Raw genomic sequence first — 26,003 nt, 5'->3', positions numbered from 1 at the left:
TGCCTGACAGAAACTTCCAGTCTATTGAAGGACACAGATTGTACCCATGATGCAGGCCTGCGTCTGCATGTGAAAATATCTACATTACAGGATTTGGATTTTATTAACTAATGTGAGTTGTCCTCTCTTTGGAAGTGGCACTTTTGTTCTGAAATATTGAGTACTGAATCTGCCTTTCTTCCTTGATTCTCATGTAGAAGCTATATTGGAACTAAAGGAACAGCACAAGTTCTCAGCATCAATTAGTACCAGTGAGTGAGGTAAGCCACTTTGCAACATAGATGAGGCATGATGCTTTCTTTATGTTCAGAAATGCTTGCTGAAAATGTCATGCACTGAAACAATCACATTTTCTTCTTTTAGAACAGTCTTTTTGGCAGAAAAAATAAACATAGCATTTTAAAGTATTTTCAGAAACCAAAAAAGAAATTGGTTTAGTCCAAAGCAAAGCAATATCAGTGTCAAGATATTCAAATTATGCCCAGAGAAATTTCTGGGAATTAAAAAGAAGTTTAAATGTACCTCTCTCCGATATCATTCCCTCTCTTCTTGGTAACTAAGCCAGCCTAATAATGTCTGAAATACTACTTGCGTAGGACAATTATATCATTTTTGCATTCCCCCCCCCTTCTAAACACGCACATCCATTTTATGTAATTGAAATGGAAGGATTCAGAGATGAGTAAACTTTCAGATTCCTGGAGTGAAAGAACCACAGATCAAGGCTGAGGAACTCGTTTCTTTCGAATACTGTAGGAATTCTCTTGCTCAGGCATAAAAATACCCATTTATTCCAGATTTGTCTATCAGCAATCCACAAACTGCAAAATGAATTTTAATGTGTTCTATAAAATGCTTCAGAAAAAGTTGAGAATTGCAATGGTTTCTGTTTCATACCATATGACTCTAGTTCACCTGATGTATTGACAATAGTTCTTGTGAATACTTTTCTATATCTGAATTATACATGCAACTCTGGTGTGACTCTCAAAGGACTCGTGAGAGGATTCCTGATTAACCAACAGATTTGACAGGCATTTTTTATGAAGAGTTTACTGTGTTCTACTCACAACTTTAATGATTCTCCATCCTTTATTTTTTCCTAATTTAACTTTCAGATTATCTAACACTGTGAATATCCATTCCTTTAAAAGGGACAAGAGAGGTCCAGATGCTGGGTTAGCCTGCACCACCGCATAAAGAGTGGTTCTCGTCTGAAATGTGACTGTATAAAAATGGCACCTTACTTACTACTCAACAGAATTTTAAGTGTTGTGGGTGATGGTACAAAACAAATGTATCTGGATTGCAGTCAAGTCTAGACAGTTTTCTTGGTTATGTAGTGCTCACGAAGGTAACAGCATATGACACTGAAACGACATAAAAAATCAATCTGAATTGAGAATGAGGTGGGTGTGTATGTGTGTGTTAACAGTGACATTCCCCACTGTTATGGCTCACGAAAACTAACTTCGTGAGCCATAGTGATCATTTGTGAGCAAAACAAGACAGTTGTAACATCCTACAAAAGAATCTGAGCATTCTGTCTTGGCAGTATTCCCACCTGGAACCAACCTGTAGCATGAGCAACTGGAAATGGATTTTTGTCGCCTGAATGGCAGTGCAGAGTTCTACCAGTTCTCAACCAGTATTGAAATATTTTACCTGTAATTTGCTCTCACTATACAGTCCTACACACATAGCAGAGTTGACTTCAGTATGTATTTGAAATTTTTATTAACTTCTGAGAAGCGCCTTCAACCATGGGGGAAAAAATTGTAATTTGTTTCGTACACTGCTGTTAATCTCAGACAACGTACTATGATGTTATTGCAAGTCTCAATTTTAGGTGGGCATTTTTTCCCCCAAAGTTTCTCCAGATCTTTTGATTTCTGGCAGCAGTGCTCTATTCAAAATGGCTGACATTTCCTGTTTGCTTTCAGTTCCATTAAAAGTGACTGACCTCGGTTAAGGTGAATACAACTTCCCTATAGTCTTTGCAGGTGATCTGCCTCTAGTAACAGTGATGACCATCTCTTCATTGTTTCCAGTGAAACTGAAATTAATCTGCCCTCTCAGCTATATGATTTGAAAACTGAGAGAGCCCAGGGAATGTGGATCCTGAAGAAAGATTGAGAGAGCAAGTGAGAGGAAAGGGAGGAAAAATATGGGTAGGAGAGAACTGTGGGACATGCAGCAGAAGAATGAAAATAAATTACAAATGGAGATTGGGAGAGCGGCCCAAGAGAGGCAGAAAAATGATTGCAGAAGGAAAGAATGAGAGCTCTTCAATCCTAAAATAAGAAGAGTTTCAGAGTAGCAGCCGTGTTAGTCTGTATCCGCAAAAAGAACAGGAATGCTTGTGGCACCTTAGAGACTAACACATTTATTTGCGCGTAAGCTTTCGCGGGCTACAGCCCACTTCATCGGATGCATAGAATAGAACATATAGCAAGAAGATAGATAGATATACAGAAACATGAAAAGGTGGGGGTTGTCCTACCCACTCAAGAGGCTAATTAATTAAGGTGAGCTATAATCAGCAGGAGAAAAAAAAAACTTATGAAGTGATAATCAAGATAGTCCATTTCAGACACTTTGACAAGGTGTGAGGATACTTAACATGGGGAAATAAATTCAATGTGTGTAATGGCTCAGCCATTCCCAGTCTCTATTCAAACCTGAGTTGATGGTGTCTAATTTGCATATCAATTCAAGTTCAGCAGTTTCTCACTGGAGTCTGTTTTTGAAGCTTTTCTGTTGCAATATTGCCACCTTTAAGTCTGTACCACGTAACCGAGAGGCTGAAGTGTTTTCTTACAGGTTTTTGTATTTTATGGCTTCCTTTGATGACAGATCTGTGTCCATTTCTTTTCTTTGTTAGAGGGCTGTCCGGTTTTGCCATTTGTCATGGCAGAGGGGCTTGCATGGCATATATACTTGTAGATGTGATGTTGAAGTGAGCCCCTGATGGCATGGCTGATGTGATTAGGTCCTATTGGTTGTCACTTGAATAGATAGTGGACAGAGGATGGCATCAGATTTGTTGCAGAAGGTTCTCTGGGTTAGTGTTTTTGTCTAGTGTGTGTGGTGCTGGTAGTATTTGCTTCAGGTGGGGCTGTCTGTAGTGAGGAGTGGATCTGCTCTCCACAACATGTGGTCGAGTGAGGAATCAGCTTTCAAGGATAGGTGTTTAGTATCTTGATGCGCTGGGAGAGGTTTAAGTTGGGGGCGTGGGAGGTAATGGCTAGTGTGTTCTGCATTTTCTTTGTGGGCCTGTCCTGTAGTAGGTGACTGTCTGGACTGTATTTTGGCTCTGTCAATCTGTTTTTTTATTCACAGTGTGAGGTAGGAAGGTTTAGACAATGCTTGATAAGCTTGTAGGTGTTGTCTGTTCCTGAGGGTATTGGAGCAAATGTGTGGTTGATCTTAACAGTTTGACTGTAGATCATGGTCGTCGTGCTGCTGTGTCCTGGAGGGAAAGCTAGAGGCATGGCAGCAGTGAGTAACCTTCCTATACGCTATTTAGGCTCCATCTGTATTTAAAGTCTTTGGACCTAAGCAGACACTGGACGCTCTACACTAGCTGCGGAAAAAATTCGGTATTTTAGATTTACGCAATTCAGCTACGTGCATAGCGTAGTATCGAATATCAATCGATTTTACTTACCCGTCTTCACCGCGCGGGATCGATGTGCGCGGCTCGCCATGTCGATTCCGGAACTCCATTTGTTTTGGTGGAGTTCCGGAATCGATCTAAGCGCGCTCTGGGATCGATATATCCCGTCCAGATCAGACGCGATATATCGATCCCCGAGCAATCGATTTTAACGTGCCGATACGGCGCGTAGTCTAGACGGGGTGTAAGCACAAAGCAAATTGGAAACAGTGCGGTTTGGGGACAATATATGCCAGTGTCTTGTGATTTTTTTTTTGTGATTTTTTTTGAAGGTTGGCAGTAGAGGATAATGCTTTCAGTCTGTCTAAATACAAATCTAAGAGCCATCTTAATTGTCAGTTACATTGTCAGCATTTGCAGGATTTATCCCCCCAGAACAAAATAGCATTTCATCATGGTGAAAATGACAAAAGATCTGTTAAGAAGGTTAGTTTTTTTGGTTTTTGGGGGGCTTTTTTTCCACAGTGACTTATCGATGAGCCCTCAGAGTCTGTTAAATACATGAGGGTACAGTATGAGAGAAATAAGTGTCAAGAACAGGAAGAAAGATCAGTGTTGCATGATTAGATTGATGTTCATCAGTCATCAAATAAGAATTTCTCTGGTAGCCCCATCAATTATTTGAGAATCTATGCTCTTTTTAAAAAACATTTTTCTAGCTTTTATGTGGCAAAGATAATGTGCCAAGCATGAACTGATGCAGGCTGTGTTTGAACAGTGAATGAAAACATTAACTCATGGCTAGTAACATCTCATAGTCCCCATGGTGGTTACAGAAGGTGCAGGTGATAAATGGTGCATAGGGACTTTGCAAGAAAAAGGATTTGGCATAGTAGGAATGATGCTGGGCAGTGAACAGTGAATTCACAGGGTAAGAGCACCAGTGTAAGCAGTGCCTCAGCTTCTGCTACTAACTTTAGAATCATAACAAAATATATATGGAGCATTTTGGGTCACCTGGTTGGAATGACTGACTACCACAACTTGATTGGTGCTTTAGACACTAACCTAAATTATCACTGGCAGTGGAGACAACCTGCAAATGTCCTAAAGGGGTTATCAGTTGAAACTAGATTTGGATTTGAATATAAATGTTCCCCAGTAGTGTGTGCAACCCATACAGTTGGAGCATTGTACTGACTCATGAAAACTTGTAAATGAATTAACTTTTACTGTATTTTTCGTCTCCCAAAAGTCAAGTTCTTCTGAGCTCTCTTCCTCTCCTCCAAAACTGAGTAAGTTGACAACTCTGCCAGTAAGACTGCTCAGTCCTTCCAATTTTTGAAAAGTTAATGTGCAGAACTTCTGTGCTGTCTCTTAACAGTACCATCTTGAGTTTTGTTTCCTTGAATTTACATCAATTCCAGCAGTACTGAAATGTGTCATAGAATGCCCTGTATGGGTTATTGTGGGCACGCCTTGGGAGAACAAGTAATGTTTTGTGCACAGCCCTCACAGTTATGAGGTGGATTCTGAGGTCAGTCTTTATAAGTGAACTGAACATCTTAGGAACAACTAAAAGCCATGATAAAACCATCAGTCTTAAGGGCACACAACGACACATGAAGCACTCTTAAACCCAACTTTTTCTACTTGATGCCTTACTGCAGCCACTAGGTGGTGCTGCAGCAGCAGCATTTATTGTTTCTCTTCTTCTTTAGAACCCCTTACTTTCCAGTTGATACATAGGGTGATGGTGGAAAGCGAGGAGTGACTAATTGAGGAGAGGAAAGGAGAAATCATTTAGGAAGCAGCGTTGACAAGAATGAACAGAGATTGTATGCACTTTTTGGGGACCACTAGCAGTCCCAGGGCTTTTGGGCTTTTTTTTTTTTTTTTTTTAAACTTCTTCATTATCCTACACAATGTTATGCAGAACTCTTTATATGTAGTACCTGCCCTTTAATGTTTAACAATTAAATGTCTATATTTTAGTTTATAATTTATTTCCTTCTCTGTTCTGTTTCTTATAGATGCCAGAATTTCAGAAGAAGACTGTCCATATCAAGGACCCAGGAAGAGTAGAAGAAATCATCTGTGGACTCATCAAAGGTGGAGCTGCCAAACTTCAGGTGAAAAATTGGATAAAGATGTGAACAAACAATCATGCTGTTTGTTCTAGGCCAGAAAGCGGAAATGTGTGTATGACTGGAGCCAAGTTTCAATAAGTTTTCAAAGTTGGGAGATCTGTTGAGCTAACTCAGTAAACTTCCGAAATTCAAATGTAGAACTTCATTATTTTCCATTAATGTCATTAAATAGTGAGTGACGTAAGGTAGCCAAGTCAGGAGATGTCCAAACTCTGGATACTAAAAGGATAACTTCAGGACAAGATGCAAAAGCATATTATTTTTAAGGAGTTACTCTAATTATAATATGATATTATATTATTGTGATTATTTATCATAATTGTTGTTCTAATTCTCTATAGTCACACTAAGGTATTTCAGGTATTTATAAGGAGACTTGTGATAACTATTGTCTTTACAGCTATCAGTAATGATCATTCAGATTCTAGGCATTTAACTTTACTGTGCATCTGTTTTTCAACTTTTTTTTTTAATAGATCATTACAGATTTTGATATGACATTAAGTAGATTTTCTTACAATGGAAAAAGATGTCCAACATGTCACAGTGAGTATTTTTTATATGAAGTGTGTGTGTTTGGTTTTTTTTAACTACTGCATGTAGTTTTTCTTTCTTGTTTTCTTGGGGGGAGGGATAGCTCAGTGGTTTGAGCATTGGCCTGCTAAACCCAGGGTTGTGAGTTCAGTCCTTTAGGGGGTCCCTTAAGAATCTGGGGCAAAATCAGTACTTGGTCCTGCTAGTGAAGGCAGGGGGCTGGACTCAATGACCTTTCAAGGTCCCTTTCATTCTAGGAGATGAGTATATCTCCATTTTTTTTCTCCTACTATATGAAGACTTCACATGCACTTGATTGATTTGAGCTGTACAGTCTAATAAATGAGTTTTTAGACTCTTAGTTGCTTTCCACTTTAAAACAATTCTCAATCAGTGTTTCAGCCTATCGTAAGAGATCAAATCTCAGTTACTCAGACTTGAAGTTACAGTGTACAACTCCAGTAGGGTTATCTTTGCATTAATAATTTAGAGTTGCTGAAGAAGACTTTATTGGTTACAGGGTTGTGTATGTGGTGTTATGCATTTTTAGAGTTACCTAGGATTATAACAATGACATTAGCAAGAGTCACATGGTTAAACCCCCCTGTAGCTCTTGGAAATTTACACTTTACCCTACTCTTAAAGCAGAGGAAATGAGGTAATGTGTCTTAATGAAATCGAGCTGCTAAAGTTGTCAGGCTACAATAATATGTTGAGAAACTTTTCAATTTAAAAACTTAGAATAAGGGACATCAGTATTTTATTTTGTGTTTGTTTTTTGTTTTTCTTCCTTTCTAATTATTTTTCAAACTCTTGAAAGACAAGTATGCATTCTAGTGGGCTCTGGTATGAACAGTTGTGAGCAAACTTGTGGTACAGTAGCACATGCTCCAACATTGCTCTTCAGCATTATACAAGGCATAGAAAATAAAAAGTTTGAGAGAAATTCAGTCCTTTAGATAAAACTTCTCGTGACTTTTTTTTTTAATAATCTTTTCAGATATCATTGATAACTGTAAGCTCATCACAGAAGAATGTCGGAAAAAGGTAACCAGAAAATGCATTAGCCATTGGTCACTGGTACAGAGTGATTCATTTCACATTATATTTTAGTTCTAGTGTGATCTGATTTATACTGCACTGTAAGAAACAAAGAGTGAAATTCTGGCCCCACTGTAATTCAATGGAGTTTGTTCATTGACTTCAGTGGAGTCAGGAGTTTACCAGCCAAGCCCTCAGATTGTTAACCCTGCATAATGTAAGCATATGTATATTCCTATCAAAACCAGAAATAATCTAGTTTCACAAAATGTACAGTGTACTTATTTTCATCTTTGTTATGTATATAAACTAACTTCTTGCACTCCTCGGTACATAAGCATACAAAAATACAATAGCATTTCAGATTCCATTACAAACAGCTAATAATGTAAATATAAAAATCACAGATAAATTGAGTTGATTATTTAGATCAAAGCATGGAGGTTAGACATAAGTGATTATGCTAAATGCTTTTTTTATAATTGAAAGATCTTAAGTTCTGGTTTTCTTTTCAGTTATTGCAGCTGAAAGAAACATATTATGCTATTGAAATTGACCCTGATCTTACCATTGAAGAAAAATATCCTTACATAGTTGAATGGTAAGGGTTTATTTTTTTACAGTTTTCACAATGAAGTAAGATTTAACTTTTTTAAAGTCTTTCTAAACTATATGGGCTAAAGTTAACCTATTGCTAATTCAGTTAATTTAATTCATCTCTCTTTAGGGAGTGTTGCACAAACCCAATTTTTGCTGTTGCTGACGCTGCTCAGTTGTGGCATTCTGAACAATGTAAACGTGTTCCTCCTCAAAATTCAATGATACATTAGTGAACAAATTTACTAATTTTAATTTGAAAAACTAAATATCATTTCCCCATGTTTTGGCTGGATACATATTTAATCATTACTTTGTCATAGGGTATTTTTAGAGTTTCTCGCATTAGTAGATCATCTTAAAAAGCTTACAAAGAATTAAATGTAGAATGCTTCTAGAGGCAAATGAAATTCAAAGACTTAAATGCGAACCTTACAATCCTTAAGGCAATGGAAGTTTGACTTTTTTCTTTTTTTATTCCTAGGTACAATAAATCACATACTTTACTTGTTGAACAAGGTTTACAAAAGGATAAATTTGCAGAAATCGTGAGGGAATCTGATGTTATGCTCAAGTAAGATTCTTTGAGTGTCAGATCAGTTTAAAGTGTTTCCATGGACTCTACACTATTGCCATTATGCTTACTGCTCATATATCAGGAAACCATTTGTGTTGAAAACTGTAGATACATAATAGTTTCAGAAGAAATTGGATGTGAATATTACATAACTTTTATGTCTATTTTGCATCTGAAAAATACATTAACATGATAGGTGTATTAGAATGAACACTTGAGATGTTTGAAACTACGAATATTCTACTGGTCAGATAACTTTTGACATGATATCTTACATAGTTGTTATTCCTATGAACTTTCTGCCTCACAGAGATATGTACAGGAAAGGTTGTCAAAAATACCACAGGGATTTAGGCACTTGACTTTATGCCCTTGAAAATCTCCTTCCATTTGTATGTGAAATACTAACAAAAGGTAGCAACAAGACAATTTAGGAATGTCTATATTTTTGAAATAATAGTGGAATATTATTCTGCCCCTAAGAAGAGAGACAAGTTTTAATAACCAGCATCCTTGCCCCTAGTGTGCTTACTATTTTTTTTCCAGTGTTTTTTCTATATTCTGTGCTTTTCTATCAGCTTTTCCAAAGAGACTTTTGAGAGAGCTGGCTGTAAGTTTGGAATGTGTGGGTTTGTTGTTTGTTTTTTTGTTTGTTTGTTTGTTTTTTAAATTCAGCCTTAGGATGCAAGAATTTAATTTGTCTGGATTTATTTATTCTTGCTTATGATACTGGATAGTTTTCTTCACAGTTTTTTATTGTTGCATCAGATAAGAAAAAAAACATTTTTTTAACCACAAAGCATTATATTAAGCCCTGTCTTTTAAAGGGAAATGCACTGCAGCATCTGTGCACGTGTATAAACGAGTTTCAGCTGCATGAATCTGCATCATCACAAAACACTTTCAGAATTTGGACATAAACTATAACATACTATACTTGGCTGTACAAGCAGGAGCATATAGAATAGAAGCAGGGAAGTGATATACAGCATTATTTGAACCATTGGTGGAATATTGTGTCCACTTCTGATGTCACTTTTAAAAAGATGTTGACAAATTGGAAAGGGTTCAGAAAAAGCTACAGGAATGATTCAAAGGCTGGAAAACCTGTCTTAGGGCATGGCTACACTTGCAGTTGTAGAGGGCTGGCAGTTAAACCAGCCTTCGAAGAGCACAGCAGCGAAAACACTGCCGAGTGTTTACACTCTCAGCTGGAAGCTCACTGGCGTGGCCACATTAGCAGCTCTTGCAACACCGGAGGAGATAAGCAGCCAGCTGTCAGAAACGGAGCTTTGAAAGGGCATATCCGCATTTCTACAGCGAGCTCAAAACAATGACAAGAGTGGCCACTTGACTTAAGGGGATTATGGGACGTTTCCAGAGGTCAGAGTGTGGTAATGCAACACCTCGTTCACACTGGTGCCATGGCGCTCCAGCAGGGGCGCAGCAAACATTATTCCACTTGCCAAGGTGGAGCACCAGCAGTGCTGTAGCTGCAGAGTCAGAGTGCTCTACATGCCTTGCCAGTGTGGATGGGAGTGAGCTAGTGTGCCCAGGGCTCCTTTCTTGCGCTGTAACTCGCAAGTGTAGCCAAGCCCTTACAGGGAGAGCCTAAAGAGGCTCAACCTATTTAGCTTAACAAAGAGAAGGTTAAGAGGTGACTTAATCGTGCGTACCTAGAGAGAAGATTTCTGATAGTTAGAGAGCCCTTTTGTCATAACAAGATCCAAAGGTGGAAAGATGAAACTAGATTAATTCAGACTTAAAAAAAAGAGTTTGCACGGTATTCCAAGTAAGGGCAATTAACAGTGCTGTCAATTAATCGCAGTTGATAAAGCATGCAATTAATTTAAAATAAATTAATGCATTTATTTGTAATGAGCATTGATCCCACACCAGGGTGCCATGCTCAGGGAGGTGCCTCTCCACCCACTACCCTGCTCCACTGCTGCTCCAGCCTCTTCTGTTCTCCTCCCCCACCTCTGGTCAAATGGCTATAGACCAGGAGCCTGACTCTTATCTCCTGTGCAGAGCGGGAGAGGGGGCTGATGTTGAGATGTCCCCCTCCCATCATGTCCCACTCATGATCCTGGTCACTACTGAGCTGGGAACAAGGGGAGCCTGTCTGCTGCTGGCTCATGAGCAGGGTGGGCTGGACCACCATGCAGGATGCCACACTTAGGGGGGAGGGCACCTCTTCCCACCGTTGCTCTGCTGTCTGCAGCTGTTGCTGCTCCTACACTCCCCCCACCCCTGGCTTGGAGCCACCCCTGGCCAAGCTGCTTGGGACCAGGAGCTTCCTGTCTCCTGTGCATGTGGGGTGGAGGGTGATATTGGGGTGTCCCCATCAGGGCCATCCCTAGCTATTCTGGGGCCCTATTCAGCCCCTCCCCCCCATGAGGGAAGAGGGGCTGTCCCAAGGCCTCCTGGGCAGGGGGGGGTCAGGGCTGGCTTGGGGGACAGTGGGGAACCAACCCCCAGCACCCACTGGCAGCACGGCTACGGCCGGGTCTGCACTTCCTGCCGCCGGTGAGTGCACGCCCAACCATGCTGCAGAGCTCATGGGAGTGGGGGCAGAGCATGAGCGGGAAGAGGTGGGGCTGGGGCAGGGGCGGAGCAGGGGCTGGAGCAGCATGCAGCTGCGCAGGGCACCAGGAAATTTGATGCCCTACGCAGCTGTGTACTTTGCATATGGGTAAGGACGGCCCTGGTCCCCATCCCCTAGCCCATGTACCTAGTCTCCACTGAACTGGGGTTGGGGGACAGGGAGCTTGTCTGTACTGCTGCCTCTGGGTTAGGAGTAGGAGCTGCCAGCAGATGCTGCTGTCTGAGCAAGTGTTCACGCTAGTGAGTGCAGTGCTTAAAGAGACACCATGCTGAACACACACACAGTCACTCCCCCAACACACTGTCCTTCCCCCAACACACACACACCCCTACTTGCCCTCCAACATCCAAAAATATTTAATTAAATGGTATTCTATTATTAACAGAGCAGTTAAAACTGCAATTAATTGCGACTATATTTTTAATCTCTTGATTTTTTTTTAATAATTTGACAGCCGTAATAAATTAATAATTGGAACAATTTACCTAGAGATGTGGTAGATTCTCCCTCACCTGAAATCTTTAAGTCAAGATTGGCTATCTATCTAAAAGATATTCTCGTTAAATCAGAAGTTACAGCTCAATGCAAGAATTACATTGTGAACTTCTATGATGTGTGTTATGTAGGAGGTCATTCTAGATGATCATAATGGTCCATTCTGGCCTTAAAAAAAAAAAAAAAACACCTGTGAAAACATAAATACAGTGAAATGCCTATGGAAAATTCACTTTTTTCCCCATGAAGTCCTTTGAAAATTTACCTTTCATGTTTTGGGAATTTTTTTTCTCTGTTTTATCTTGTATTTACATCCTGTTCTGCAGGGAAGGGTATGAGAACTTCTTTGATAAGCTCAATGAACATAATATTCCTGTGTTCATATTTTCTGCTGGGATTGGAGACATTCTAGAAGAAGTCATCCATCAGGCTGGCGTCTACCATTCTAATGTCAAAGTAGTTTCCAATTTCATGGATTTTGATGAGAACGTAAGTCTGAAATACTACATTTCTGGAGCTGAAGGGGGTAGTTAGAGGGATAAAGTATGTATTACCCATATAATACAGCATAACACCACACTCTAAATGAGCATGTTAATGCAGAAGATGCAGCCAGTTGCCCTGCCATTTGGAGAAGGCGCACTGTATCCTAGGCACAAAGCAAATAGAAGATAACATCACCAAGGTGGTTGCTAGCTTACTTGTGGGCTGTTCCTGGGGCAGCACAACGATGTCCTACCTTTTTGCTCATGACAGATCACCGATATGCAGTCTAGCCGCTTAGCAATGCTTCTGCTCTCTGATAGTAATGAGTCTTGCATAAAACCTAAGAGCATTAAAAGAATAAATATTTCCCCGAGATAAAATATACAAATGTCACTCTGAAATTTAATCTGTTCTCATAACATTAGAAATAACTTTTAGCATTTGTTTAATAGGGTGTGTTAAAGGGATTTAAAGGAGAATTGATTCATGTTTATAACAAACATGATGGTGCTTTGAAGAACACAGAGTACTTCAAACAGTTAAAAGACAACAGCAACATCATATTGCTTGGAGATTCACAGGGAGACTTAACTATGGCAGATGGAGTAGCAAATGTTGAACACATTCTTAAGATTGGCTATCTAAATGATAAAGTAAGTAGTTTACATGTTGGTCCATTTGGGCTAGGATATTTCCTTCTAATCACACATACTGTGGATTAGCAAAATAAAGACATTCTATAAAGCTTTAAGTACCTATTAAAGTTACCTCTTTAGTATCTTCTACAGTTCAAATGTATTCCAAAGAGTTAACACTCAAAGGGTTTCCTCACCTCCGACCAATGACTTGTTAAAGCACAAGCTTAACTTTCCCCCATCCTTTAGTATTATCTTTACTGGAACTTCTGGAGCAGCTGTCTTGCTGGGATATGAAATTCTGGGGCTGGGGAAAGGCTATAAAGTAATCAATCATCTTTATAGGTGGTGATTCTCTCTTTGTTTAAACCCTGTCCCTTTTTCCTTCAGTCCTACATCTGTGTCTTTCCAAAGTTGCAATAGTTTCTTGCTTTTAGTTTCTCCTACTTTGGATGAGACCAAGACTTTGACTGCAAAACTAAAAGGCACTTCTAAAATGAAGATGCATTTCAAGTTGAAATATAAACCACATTCATGGGGTGTAAAATACTGCCTGTATTTTCTTCTCATCCACTAATTACACAATAGAAGTCCATTCCCAAATTCCACAGCCTCTTCCTTTCATGGAGCTGAGACAAGTTTCAACCTGGTTTGTTACTCATTGACGACATCATTATGCATGAAGTCTTGAGTAGCCTGCCATAAATGTGTACTGGGGGGAAAACACACCATATATACTTGAACGCCTATTATACGTACTTTTAAATAAAGTGGTTTGAATTTTAACTTGCTTTTAGTCTCACTTCCACAAACTATATAGAACTCAAACACTCAGTAGCAGTGGATATGCATATTTCACCTTGATAATTAGAAGAAAAACTTGTCAGCCACCATTATAAAATTATATCTTTTTTCTACATTAAAACCTGTTAACTGGGTGTTCTTTCTTCCTTCCTCCCCCTTCATGCTGATAAATAGGTGGAAGAGCTTCTGGAAAAATACATGGACTCTTATGATATTGTTTTGGTAAAAGATGAATCTTTGGATGTGGCCAATTCCATCCTACAGAAAATCCTGTAAATTGCATCCTCAAGTCACTCTACTTCTCCTAATGGGACAACTGGACAGAAGAGCACATTTGTGGTGTCTTAGAGATGTTTATTATTCATATTGTTTTCTGAACTCTTGTAATTCTTAATTTTAAAAATTTTGATCATTTTGGTATCTAAAAGTAATATACAGCATCCATTGTCAACTGGAAGCTTTACTGTTCTTATGCCACCCCTCACTGTCTCACCTCTGCTCTGTTTTAACAGATGTGATTAACTTTACTGCTTAGAGGACATTACAATTTGTTCTTTTAATCATGCATATGAGAGGGGTGTTTTAGAAACTGGAGTTATTTTGTAACATTTAAGATGTAAAGATTCTGTGATTAGGTAATGTGCAGGGGTCTGTGTTGCGTTTTGTACAGTCCTGAGTTCTCTCACGCAGACAGCTATTTTCAAGAATCATAGTTGCACTTGAGGGCAGTGGTTATTTTAATGTTTCACAGTACAAGTTTTCATAATTCCCCCCCCCCCCCCCCAGTGAAAATGATACAACATAAAGATATTGTGCTTCAGACAAAATGTTACTGTATATGGACTCTAGTATCACTTTACATCAAATCACTGATTTAAAAAAATTGCTAAAGTTTACTCTTAACTAAGGAGCACTGCCTTATCAGTAACAGTTGGAAGTTAAATGTTAGTCACCTGTAAAGTCTATACGTGATTGGCTTTGGGTGTTTTGTGCAGCAACTTTAGAGAATAACTACCAAAAAAAATCTCCCATGGAAGGTTGTAAAATACAGTTTGCTCTTTTGGTTACCTTTTAACATTTATTTACCCTTCAGCTGTGCAGTGGGAGAATTACACAGGTAGCTTGCTTTTCTAGTGTAATCAGTACTGCACTTGAGTCAAAGAAAACTTCTCAGTACTGTGAGGATAATTTTATAAACTAGCACATCAACCCACTTTCAGGGCTTCATTCTTTATACTGCTCTATACATAGTAAACAACATCCCATATTAAACAGTGATTCTAAATACCTCTACAGTGACAAATAGTGTACATATATACCTTGTTTTATCCTATTAATCATCTCTTGTGAATCTAAGTTTTAGTTTAATTAATGGTGCCATTACAGTTCATTATGTAAATCCTCCTTTCACAGGATTAACCATGCTGTTCACCTATTGTCAAACTGGCTGCTACGTAAGCCCAGTAAGTTATATACTGTTGCTGCATATATTCAAACCCAACAGTAAGTGAGTTGGCAGTCAGTGTTTTTCCTCACCCACAAAGTGAGGGTGGTTCTTGAAGTGAATGGCCATACAGATTCCACTTCTCATGTGCATGTGCCCCATGCATATAGGATTGGATTGTTTTGGCCAGCAGTGTCAGTGAGGCCACTCCTGAGATGTCCTTGCATCTGTCTGCACCCAGGAGTAAAGCAGATCTAAAGCAGGCTCTGTTCTCTTACCACTGCTGCATCTCTAGGGACTGTTAGTGTTAGTAATGTTAATTAGTTCAGGAGTGAGTTGCAGTCTTTAAATTCTTTTGTGTCAAATAATAAGATATTTTGCTTAGAGGCTAGACAAGGACAAGTACAAGGGATCCAGCGGTAGGATAGAAGCAAAACCTCCAGGGTTAAAAACCTGCTTCTTGTGTAACGCTTCAGTGCCTGCTCACAGCTGGGCATTGATATTCCCGAGCAATGTTCAATATGCTTTCTCTAATCAAACAAAAAGCTAGAGCGGCTTGCCTAAAACTTTCTCTTACAAGCCTTCAGACAGCAAAAGGATGCAGGTAGGCCTCAGTTATCACATCACTCTTTCCAGTGTGCCCCAGTAACTCAAAAATCTACCCCAAGCACCCATGCTGTCAACCAAGAGATCCTAGATGTTCACTTCCATTCTGGCATTGATGACCCCTGAGAGGTGTACGAAGGAGCACGGCTCCACAGTCAGGTTCAGATATTGGTTACCCTTGTCATGCCTATGAAATCCAAACACAAGAGTCACCCTGGCTCTGACTCAACAGGCAAAGGGTAGCCCTTGGCCAGACTTAGATCCTTTTGGTACCTGTTAAACATGCGCCTCTGGTACCCACTAAACTTGTGGACCACCCTTTCTTTTGAATATCTTGTTTATTGGCACAGCGCATGTACAGTGTGGAGCGATTTCTATGGGCTCAGTAGTACAGAGACCTCAGTACTGACTCATTTCCCTACTAGAGTGGACATTAGAGCATCCCAGCATGCCTGAAAGAGTAGCCCCACCATTGGAGGAGGTGTACTCTTTTTCATCATCCTTGTTGAAGTGCAGTATGGACTCATCTCCCCTCCATTAGGATCACACTGAGAAACATGAACTGCTCTCAAAAGGAGACGGCAAGGATTTTTTGAGAACAGGCCACCTCGTGTCCTCCATTGTGTCCCACCAATCTATATCCACGTGCTTATCACCCTTTAAACGCTGCTGGTTAAGATATGCAATACCATATCTGCAAGCCACTAGCTACTGCCCCTCTGCCAGGACTAACTCCCCTTCTCCCAAGAAGCAATATAGATCTTCCCAAGCAGGTCAACTAAAGCAGCCTCAGATACTAGAGACAAAGATCAGACAGGCAAGGGAGAACAACTCATCTCACTTGCAATTTCCTCATCCCCTGCTGAGGCACTGAACCCCTCACCATCTTCTCCAGTCGATGTATTTAAGGGGCTCCAAGATGTTAAAATGCATGGCAGAAGCTTGACCTACTTTTCGGAGAGGTACAAGAGCCCACAAATTGTTGAATGTTCTGCACCCTTGCAATAAAACACACTTATTGTAAGGTAAGTAACCATTCTTTCCTTGAGTACATACTAAATGAGGGATTCAAAAATATTTCCATAAGGAGGGCTGCATGTTAATAATAAATTGACACTTTCCTTCTATGATCACTTACTCTTGGGAGAATTCTACAGCAAAAACTAAAAATTCTGCACACTATTTTCAAATTCTACAAAACACTGCATATTTTATTTGTCAAAATAACACAATATAGTCACACTCGCTTCAAATATTTTAGTAATTTATTTCAAAATACCTGTCAGCAAATATGTCTGTAATGATACAGAAAACTAAAAAGATTCAGAAAATGTTTTTTGGCAAATAGATTCCTTACTAGACATATTAGTACAGAACTTTAATAATTCATTTAAGCTACAATACTGACACATGCTTCCCCCTCAGAAGCAATGAAAAGGATTGAAGGAGTCCGGGGTAACAGAGAAGCTGAGGGAGAGGGAAGTAATTGCTGGGGAGAAGCCTGCATGTGAACCTGAAGAGTTGTTGGGTATGGGTAGGAGAAAAATGGAACAGGACTTTTCTGGGGGGGGGGGGGGCAGGGGGAAGATTGTTGGGGAGCTTCTCCTATGGAGACTCTGGCTGACCCCAAGCTCTCAGGCACATCTGCTCCTGTCCCTATATGTCTCTGCACCCCCATCTCCATTTGGCCCTGCATCCTCACTCAGCCACCCCCTCTTCTCCCTGCGGCCCTGTACCCCCACTCCCATTTCGCCCCCATCTCAGTGTGTCCCCCTCCAACAGCCCTATGTGCCCCATGCTGTCCAATTCCCTCCATATCCCTTGCTGCCTCCCCTAGAGCCATGCACAGGCACTGTGAGGAACACAGCCTCTTCCTCTCCCCAGCTAGCTGCTCCTGACCAGAGGTGGCTGCCTGGTGTTCTGGCAGCACAGCAGTCCCTGGTGGGTGAAAGGCATAACTGTATCACCTCTCCAGTAGAAGGTATTTTCTGCTGAGAAAAAAAAACCAAAACCCTGTGGGGGACATGAATTCTGCACACATGCATGGCGCAGACTTCCCCTCAGGAGTAATTTCTTAACATCGCTGTGGCACCCACAAATCTCACCTACATGTATTTTTTGCTTGGGGGGGGATTACTATCTACTTCCATGTTCCTTTTCCAAGTTATTCTGTTGGCTAGAAACAAGAACCAGCATTGCATGACCAGCCAACTGTCCACAGACTACTTATCTCCAGAGCCCCATCAGGTGCTGAAACACTTCATTTTAAAAAAAAACTGTGCCTATAATTTAAACAGCAATATTTTAAAAATTAGTTTAGTTCTTATAACTTAAGACAGCTGTATGGTTTATTTATTCAAGTTTCAGGGGAAGAGTTTATTCATGCTCCAAATTCCTAAACTAAATTTTCATGCAAAACCAGTATTTCCCCTTTTCTCCCCCTTCAGAGGAACATTTAGAATGCAACCGCTGATTCAGCCTGAATTAGAAAGTAGCATGAACACCTAATTGAGGACACTAAATAAGAGTGGTTATACTGTGAATTTACTTAGTTTTACCTCTACTCACCCTTTCAGTTCTCTTCTGTAAACACATCCAGGCTCAGATACCTGAGACCATCTATCAAAAGTTTGCTCCCAAACAGGTGTGACAGGATACTCAAATGTTTGCATGCTACTGAGGATACACAGTAGGGTTAAATAAGTCAGAAAGGAAGAGAGAGTTAAACTCAGGGCTGGTCCACACTAGGGGAGGGGATCGATCTAAGATACGCAACTTCAGCTACATGAATAACGTAACTGAAGTCGAAGTATCTTAGATCGAGTTACCTACCGTCCTCACAGCGCGGGATCGACATCCGCGGCTCCCCGTCAACTCCGCTACCGCCGTTCGTGTTGGTGGAGTTCCAGAATCGACAGGCATGTGTTTGGGGATCGATATCGCATCTAGATGAGACACGATATATCAATCCCCGAGAAATCGATTGCTACCCGCCAATACAGCTGGTAGTGAAAACGTACCCTCAGAGAGACATTGCCATGGGGCTGGCTATGAATACAAACACAAGATTGCTCCTTATTAGGTAAGGCGCTCAGACCTCCATTTACTATGGTTAAAGTGACAACTTGTCTTTTTGATGGAACTGTTACAAAAATCTGGATATCTGTACACACTCATCTGGTGCTGCTCCCTACTTGGCATTTAGATTTTCAGAGCAGTTTTACCATTCTCATTTAACTGGAATTTTCAAGACCAACTGCAGGGGAAATGTGTAGAATGATTCTTAAAGGTTACTCACCAACTTCTTAAGCTCTGCTAATTGTACATTCAGACTACCCCCCTGCCTTCCCCTCTTCCTCAGGGTTCTAGCACTGTGCGACTGGCTGAGTTGTTTGGGTGTGCAAATTCTCCAAATTTTCAGTGCCACAAAAAGGGATGCCCAATGGGCCCTGATTCCTTGAAAGTTGCTGTGTAGCTCCTGTGTACCAAAAGCACCTTTTGTGAAACATACAAAACCAGTATATTTGAATTACAGTTACTAGTCAGCTATCTTTGTATTTTGAAACAGAACAGCGGCAGAAACTCTATGCAACATCAGGAACTAAAGCCGCCATAAAAACACTGCTTTGGTGAGATGCTAATGATTCTGAAGGGCCCTTTGTAAGAGATTCCAACTTAATACCTAGGATCTTCTACCAGGCATTGAAGGGCTAAAATTAGTCCATATTTAATTATGGAGTCAGGATTTCCTTGAAGTAGCATTTTAACTAGGGTCCTAGCACTAAAAGGCAAAACCTCAAACAGACAAAGGTAGTCTGGCTTTCACTGGGCATGGAGACATTTATATATAAATCCCACCCTTATGAATGTAAAGTTAGAGGAACTGTTTATTTTTCAGTACAAGCAAACTTCAAAGCACATTTTGAACAGCCAGTGCTAATGGTAAGATGGTATGATTGCTTTAAGAAACTCCATATTAAAGGGTTTTGGAAAGTCTGAAGTACAAAACAAATGTTACAGCTAATCAGTTTGAATATTTTACTTTACTCTCAGCCCAAAGAGGTGTTCTCATAAGGGTTTTAGTTCCAATAATGAAACTGTACATAGATTCAGGATAGCAATCTTGCATATGGTGTATGTTTAAGGTACTTGTTCTGATCAAGAGATATTAAGCCCTCCACCCCTCAGCAGGGAAAAAAAAATACGACATAACAAAAGAATTATTAAGCATGTATCAAACCCAACAAGAGTTCATGGCATTTTCTGTAATGGGAAAAAAATACAAATATTTAATTAAAAATAGCAGTTTTTCAAATGAATGCGCCAGAAAGGGTAAAGCCAGCACCATTCATGTACAGATCAAGGAAAGCATGTGTCTCAATTCAAAGCATAGAATGGAAACATACACCTCCCTTTGTACTCTATGACTAGGGAAGTATTTCTGTGCTGTGTGTGTGTTGAGAGAAGTTCATGTAATTTTCCAGAAAATAGAATATTTAATCTAATTTTATTTATTTGATCTGTTTAATTAAAAAAAAATTGCTACATTTACAGATCAACTAGGTGACTGGACCTGCTTTAACGTACAGTAGACAGGATATAAAATTTAGTATTCATATCTTGACAGTGCTTTAACAGTCCTCTGAGAGTGAAGTGTTCAGTTAAATAAGATGTAGGAATGTAGCAAACTTCTGTCACATACACAGTAAAACTCATCATTACATACGTGGGCACAACTTAAAAGATTCATTTTATTTACAGCTTGCCAGAATTTTCCAATGGTATGTTTAATAATGTATGTGTTTGTAATCTGCAAATCATAGCTCCTACTGGTGATTTTTAAAGGGGCTTGTTCAGTTAGTGAAAAGAATACATGCTTTCTAAAGGGATACTACCAGCAACTCTCTAATCTGTTAATGCAGCAATTTTGTTATTTTGCAAGTATGCTAATGGGACACGTTTTTCTGTTTAATTATTCTACAGGTATGTAAATAAATACAAAAAGGCTTTTTAAAAGAACTAACAAAACAATTGTATATTTTCTACTTTTCATCCAACCAAGTGAAGTACATCATTCAATAAAAAAATCGTGATTCTAAGCATAAAAATTAACCATATTGTTCACACACCATGTTTGTCAGTACACTCAATCACTTTATAAATCCCACACTGAGGCCCTTAATGGGTTTTTTTTTTTTTTTGTAATTAGCTACTCATTCTAGCTGAAAACGTTCTCTCGTGTAATAACCCACTCCACATACACCACCATATATACAACTTCATGTGTGCAAACACCTTCCTCAAACACCATCCCTTCAAACACACACATACAGTACTTTAAACATCTTCCAGTACACACACACACTGACAGTACTGTGTCACACTGTGACACTGTTCTTTTTTTGTTTTGTTTTACAGTTCATCATGTCCCTCTGTGGTCTCTTGGTCTTTCAGTTTGAATTCTTCAGCTGTAATCTTGCCATCTCCATTTCGGTCCTGATTTGTGAACATATTTTTAACAATCTTTGCAGAATCAAAGCCAGGAGCTAGTTTTCCTTTGCCAGAATCAACCTGAGCTTGAATGTATTCTGAAAACTAGGGAGAAAAAAAATTCACAATAGAATAATTAAAATCACAGACAAATAGTTATTTTAGAAAGACCAACTATTAGTCCCTTACTGATCATTACTAACTACCAGGATCCTAACCACTGGAGGGGTGGGAGAACATACGTTATTACCCTTAGATCTTACAATCTAAATTGGACAGATCAGACATGAGGTAAAATCTTACTACACTGAAGTCAACAGAAGTTTGGTCGTTTACTTCAGTGAAGCCAGGATTTCACCCACAATACAGATTGAAGTTGGGTTATCCAAGGAAAACCTTGCATCAGAAGAGTTTTGGGAAGGGAAATGAATGAAAAGGGGGGGGGGGGGTGCACGCACACAAGTATAGGGAATTCCAAGTGTAAAAGCTGACATGGAAGCAAGTGCAAAAGTAACATTTCAATAAAATTTTCCTCAAGCAAAGTACTAATCCATTTATCTTTAACTATTCCTCCTATGACTTTAAAAACAAACAAAAAACCCATATACCTAGAGCTATAAAAAGGGCTGAGCAGGGCACTTGTGGTCAGTGGAAAAAAAATTAGATCAAAATGGGGGTCCTCAAGTTGATAACGTTTGAGAACCGCAGTGTTAGAATAACCATAAACTAACAAAATGTTGAGCTTCAGTACAGGTAAAGACTGTCATATTTAGCATATCGACTGGTTATCATTAAGGTTAAGATTTTGTCATGGATATTTTTAGTAAAAAAAAAAAAAAAAAAAGTAGTCACCGACAGATCACCGGCAACAATGAAAAATTCATAGAAGTCCGTGACCTGTCCCGGACTTTTACTAAAAACAAACATCTGTGACAAAATGAGGAGCCTGAGCAGCTGCATGCAGCTGGGGGCTCCAAGGTCCCCCTCTGCTGGCAGCTCTGAGCTGCGGGGGTTCCCCCTGGCACCAGCAGCTGCCAGGGGCTTCGGGGTCCCCCCGGCTGGCTGGGAGCTGCAGGGAGCTCTCGGGGTCTGCCGTGCTGACTGGGGTGGCCAGGAGTGGTGGGGGTTCCCCCTGCTGGCAGCAGGGAGCTCCAGTGGTCCACCCTGCTAGCCAGCACTGGTTAGTTATGGTTAACCCTGGGATGAAATCTTGTTTAACATGTAAATTTGCATGTGTTCTAACACAATCTAATATTCAAGTGCAGGCATTTGAGCGAAGTAGGTGACCCTTGGAGCCTTTAGACAAAAATCTAAGAAGTCTGATTCTTAAAAGGCTTCAGCTTGCCTAAATAGTCACCATTTGTTCTTTTGACATCCATATTCTGTAACCTCACGTCCCCTGGAGGGATTAAGTGGGGGAAGAAAAAAAAAAAAAAAAAACACACACACACCACACACACACACAGGCAGTAACAGACTGATCAAGATGAGAGTCCAGTACAATATTACTATTTTGGTAAGAAGTTTGGAGGCCTCAGAACCACTTTTTCTTTGCAGACTCTGGTAGAAAGTTGGCTGGCTATCAGGACCTACAACTCTGAGGCCCTCCTAACCTTTAAGTAAAATTTTGCGGTTGCCAGGGGTAGCTTTAACAATACAAGAGACAAAAGGGAATCTCAGATAACCAGAACCAGACAAAAGGCCTCTACCTTGAGCAAATCTTTTAAACCAATTCCATAGAACACTAACTTTTTCTAGTAGTAGGCTTTCAAGACTTCAACAGGCTGCCTTCAGGTAAGTATAAGACATCCTGCCCTAGAATCCCAGTAGCCATAGTGTCAGTTTAAGGGATTGAGAACCAGAGCATCCATCTCTATTCTGCCACAACTAAGATCACTCAAAAGCTGAAGTGACTATAAAAAAAATAAAAGAAATAAAGTTTCTGAAAACAGCTAACCCTCCAAAAATTTTAACCAAGAACGGTGAGCTTTTTTTTTTTTTTTTTTTTAAAACAAAAACTACTACACTGTTTAAGAACTATTTGCAAGTAATTCTGTCAGCTAATGGAGAAAGGAAGAGGAGAGGATCACTGGTATTGCAACTGCTGTGAAAGGTGGAAAGAGTAAATAAGGGGTGACTGGAAGGGATATGTACTTAGACCCTCAGTCTATTTTATCATGTCTCACAGATAACTGCACACCCTGACTTAGCTGCCAGTTCTCCTGACAAATGGTTCTATGACTAAGCAAAAATATAATAGAACTTTCAAGCTTTCTGACAACGAGAGATGCCAACACACGCTCCCCTAAATTAGGCCCTGATTCAAAAGGAGACTTCTCCATTGGATCAGGCCACTAAAGTTTTTTCTCATGCAACTGTTGGAAGTCTCTGTCATGGGATCTGGGATGCAATCCAGCTCAGTAAAGGCTTGTGTCACCATTTGCCCTTTAACCCTGGGTGCTTTAAATGCTTTGCTGCTGTAGCTCCCAGCCTGGGGTGCTTACTGCCAGCCTACAAGCATGCAGGTCACACCCTGAGTGACCATGTGCTGTTCAACAACTCTGACCCCAACAGCCTGTCTACAGCTGTACAGCCTCATCTGGCTTCCACCAGCAAGGTGACCCCAACATACCCCCAGCCCTCTTCTGGACAATTCAGCAAAAGAGATCTTCTTCATTTGTTCTTCTAAAGACACAAAAACATATCACAGCTTATTAATCTACTGGGCTAAACACACCCTTGTATTTAAACACAGCACTTAGCTTATAGTAAAAATAAAACAGATTTAACAACAATAGGACATAGGTTAAGTGATGCCAAGTAAAAGCAATACAGTTAGAAAGGGTTACAAGCAAATAAAAGTGAAAACATGCATCTAAAAGTCTAAACCTTAATCTAGCAAAGTACAAGATTTTTCAAGATGGTTTCTCACCTATATTCAGTTTCCAGAGATTTCAAACCCCGGCCCCTTCTTGGTTGAAGGGCCCATCGTTCTCAGCTTCCAAGAGCTCTGTTCCCTTTTGTGTCTCTCTAGTGATGAATGCCAAAAATGGCTTCTGTCTTTCCTTACATCTTCCGAAGTTAAAATGATCTCGTTTTAATAGCATGACCTCATGCTATTTTTCCCTTCCTATGGGCTCCTCATCACCGTGTGTGTAAGTGGGGCTTCAACTGTTTTGATTCCCCATGCTAAATTTGCACAGAAGACAGGTAAATAGCTGGAGTACTTGTGGCACCTTAGAGGCTAATACATTTATTTGAGCATAAGCTTTTGTGGGCTACAGCCCACTTCATCGGATGCATAGAATGGAACATATAGTAAGGAGATATATATACACACACATACAGAGAACATGAAAAGGTGAGAGTTGTCCGACCAACCTTAAGAGGCTAATTAAAAAGGGGAAAAATACTTTTGCAGTGATAATCAAGATAGCCCATTACAGACAGTTTGACAAGAAGGTGTGAGGATACTTAACATAGGGAAATAGATTCAATGTGTGTAATGGCTCAGCCATTCCCAGTATCTATTCAAGCCTAAATTGATGGTGTCGAATTTGCATATTAATTCAAGTTCAGCAGTTTCTCACTGGAGTCTGTTTTTGAAGCTTTTCTGTTGCAAAATTGCCATCCAAGTCTGTTACTGGGTGGCCAGAGAAGTTGAAGCATTCTACTGGTTTTTGAATGTTGTGATTCCTGATGTCAGATGTGTGTCCATTTATTCTTTTGCATAGAGACTGTCCTGTTTGGCCAATGTACATGGCAGAGGGGCATGGCCATCTCTCGTGTCTGGGAGGGAACCTGCTCCTCCCTGTTTTGGCCACAGACTTTAACGCATCATATTATTTATCCATATTTCCTCCTATAGTGTTAGTACAGTTTCACAATGATATTCATCACCAGTGCGCCATTAGCTTTCAGAAAAGACCACACTCCATACAGTTTTATAGTACTGTATACAAGCAGTTGATTCGATTGATCATCACTTATGGTTCAGCCACCCTGTCTTTATAGGCCAATAAACCTTTAAAATGGATTCTTCTGAGGATTACCCCTCAAACTAGGGTTTATTCAAGCTGTGAGGAAGGAGATATGGAGTCTGGTGGTGAAGGAAACTCCATGGGTCTTCCCCCCCATTCCCACTTGTTAGCTTAATAGCTATGTTTACCTAATATGTAAAAATGGACCTTCATTGTCTTTTCTTGAAAACCGGGCTGCTCGGATAATAAAATGTACATTCATTTGTCTAAGGCAGACCAGTCTACCAACTTCCCTGACATGCTTCAAACACACTTTAGTCCTAATTCCAACATATATCCATAACTCTTAACACACACATTATGCAAGAATATTAATGCTGAGTGAGTTATTAGTTTTCAAATGATACCTCCCAAGGCATATATTGTACTTACTACAATAGCGTGTAGGGTGTGAATACGGGTTACTTAGGATCACAGTCTTACAACAGAGAGCAAAGAGAATGGAACTATCGCACTGCTGAAAGCTTTTTAAAGAGAGACAGTAACATCAAATCTACTCAGCTTCAAATAAAGAATAAAAATAGTTTCAGGGTCTACATCTGCATTTGAGCCCTCTGAATGCTCTTTTTTATGCAAATTTTCCTTTAATAAAATATGTTCCTTACGTGTTACATCTAAAATACTGACACAAACAGGGGTGGGGAAACTTCTGCATCGGACAGCACTTTGTGCAGAATTATACAGACTGACTAGATTATTTTTCCCTCTAATCTCAGTTACAAATAGCACCTGAGATTATTGTAACACTAGCTGCCACAAAACTTCAGACAGAAGTGTGATTTTTGACATTTACAAACATTTTGATCCAACACCCTTTCTCACATCTTCCCCCCAGCCCCTTTATAGATCAAGCTCTGGTACCAACAATCACATCCAA

At 40.0% G+C, this 26,003-nt stretch overlaps 2 protein-coding genes across 5 annotated transcripts in view; one reads left to right on the top strand and one right to left on the bottom strand.

Moving 5' to 3' along the window:
• NT5C3A (5'-nucleotidase, cytosolic IIIA) overlaps nt 1-16,849 on the top strand; it is a 46,865-nt gene extending 30,016 nt beyond the window's left edge. For 2 of the 4 annotated variants that reach the window (XM_032778836.2, XM_075062585.1), the window contains 8 exons: nt 5,653-5,751; nt 6,246-6,315; nt 7,304-7,350; nt 7,860-7,945; nt 8,426-8,515; nt 11,948-12,110; nt 12,560-12,760; nt 13,721-16,849. In XM_032778836.2, the coding sequence (XP_032634727.1) occupies nt 5,653-5,751; nt 6,246-6,315; nt 7,304-7,350; nt 7,860-7,945; nt 8,426-8,515; nt 11,948-12,110; nt 12,560-12,760; nt 13,721-13,822 (858 nt within the window). In that variant the 3' untranslated portion in view covers nt 13,823-16,849. Of the gene's footprint in view, nt 1-197; nt 261-5,652; nt 5,752-6,245; nt 6,316-7,303; nt 7,351-7,859; nt 7,946-8,425; nt 8,516-11,947; nt 12,111-12,559; nt 12,761-13,720 lie in introns of all 4 variants that reach the window. The other 2 variants (XM_032778859.2, XM_032778851.2) reach the window with 2 other exon arrangements.
• A 317-nt stretch (nt 16,850-17,166) lies between these two features.
• FKBP9 (FKBP prolyl isomerase 9) overlaps nt 17,167-26,003 on the bottom strand; it is a 45,233-nt gene continuing 36,396 nt past the window's right edge. The window contains exon 10 of the mRNA XM_032778871.2: nt 17,167-21,191. Coding sequence (XP_032634762.1) covers nt 21,009-21,191 — 183 coding nt within the window. The 3' untranslated portion in view covers nt 17,167-21,008. The remainder of the gene's footprint in view (nt 21,192-26,003) is intronic.

The sequence above is a fragment of the Chelonoidis abingdonii genome, chromosome 2, assembly GCF_003597395.2.
Source record: "Chelonoidis abingdonii isolate Lonesome George chromosome 2, CheloAbing_2.0, whole genome shotgun sequence".
In the NCBI taxonomy this organism is placed as follows: domain Eukaryota; kingdom Metazoa; phylum Chordata; order Testudines; family Testudinidae; genus Chelonoidis; species Chelonoidis abingdonii.
This window is presented reverse-complemented; position numbering and strand designations above follow the sequence as displayed.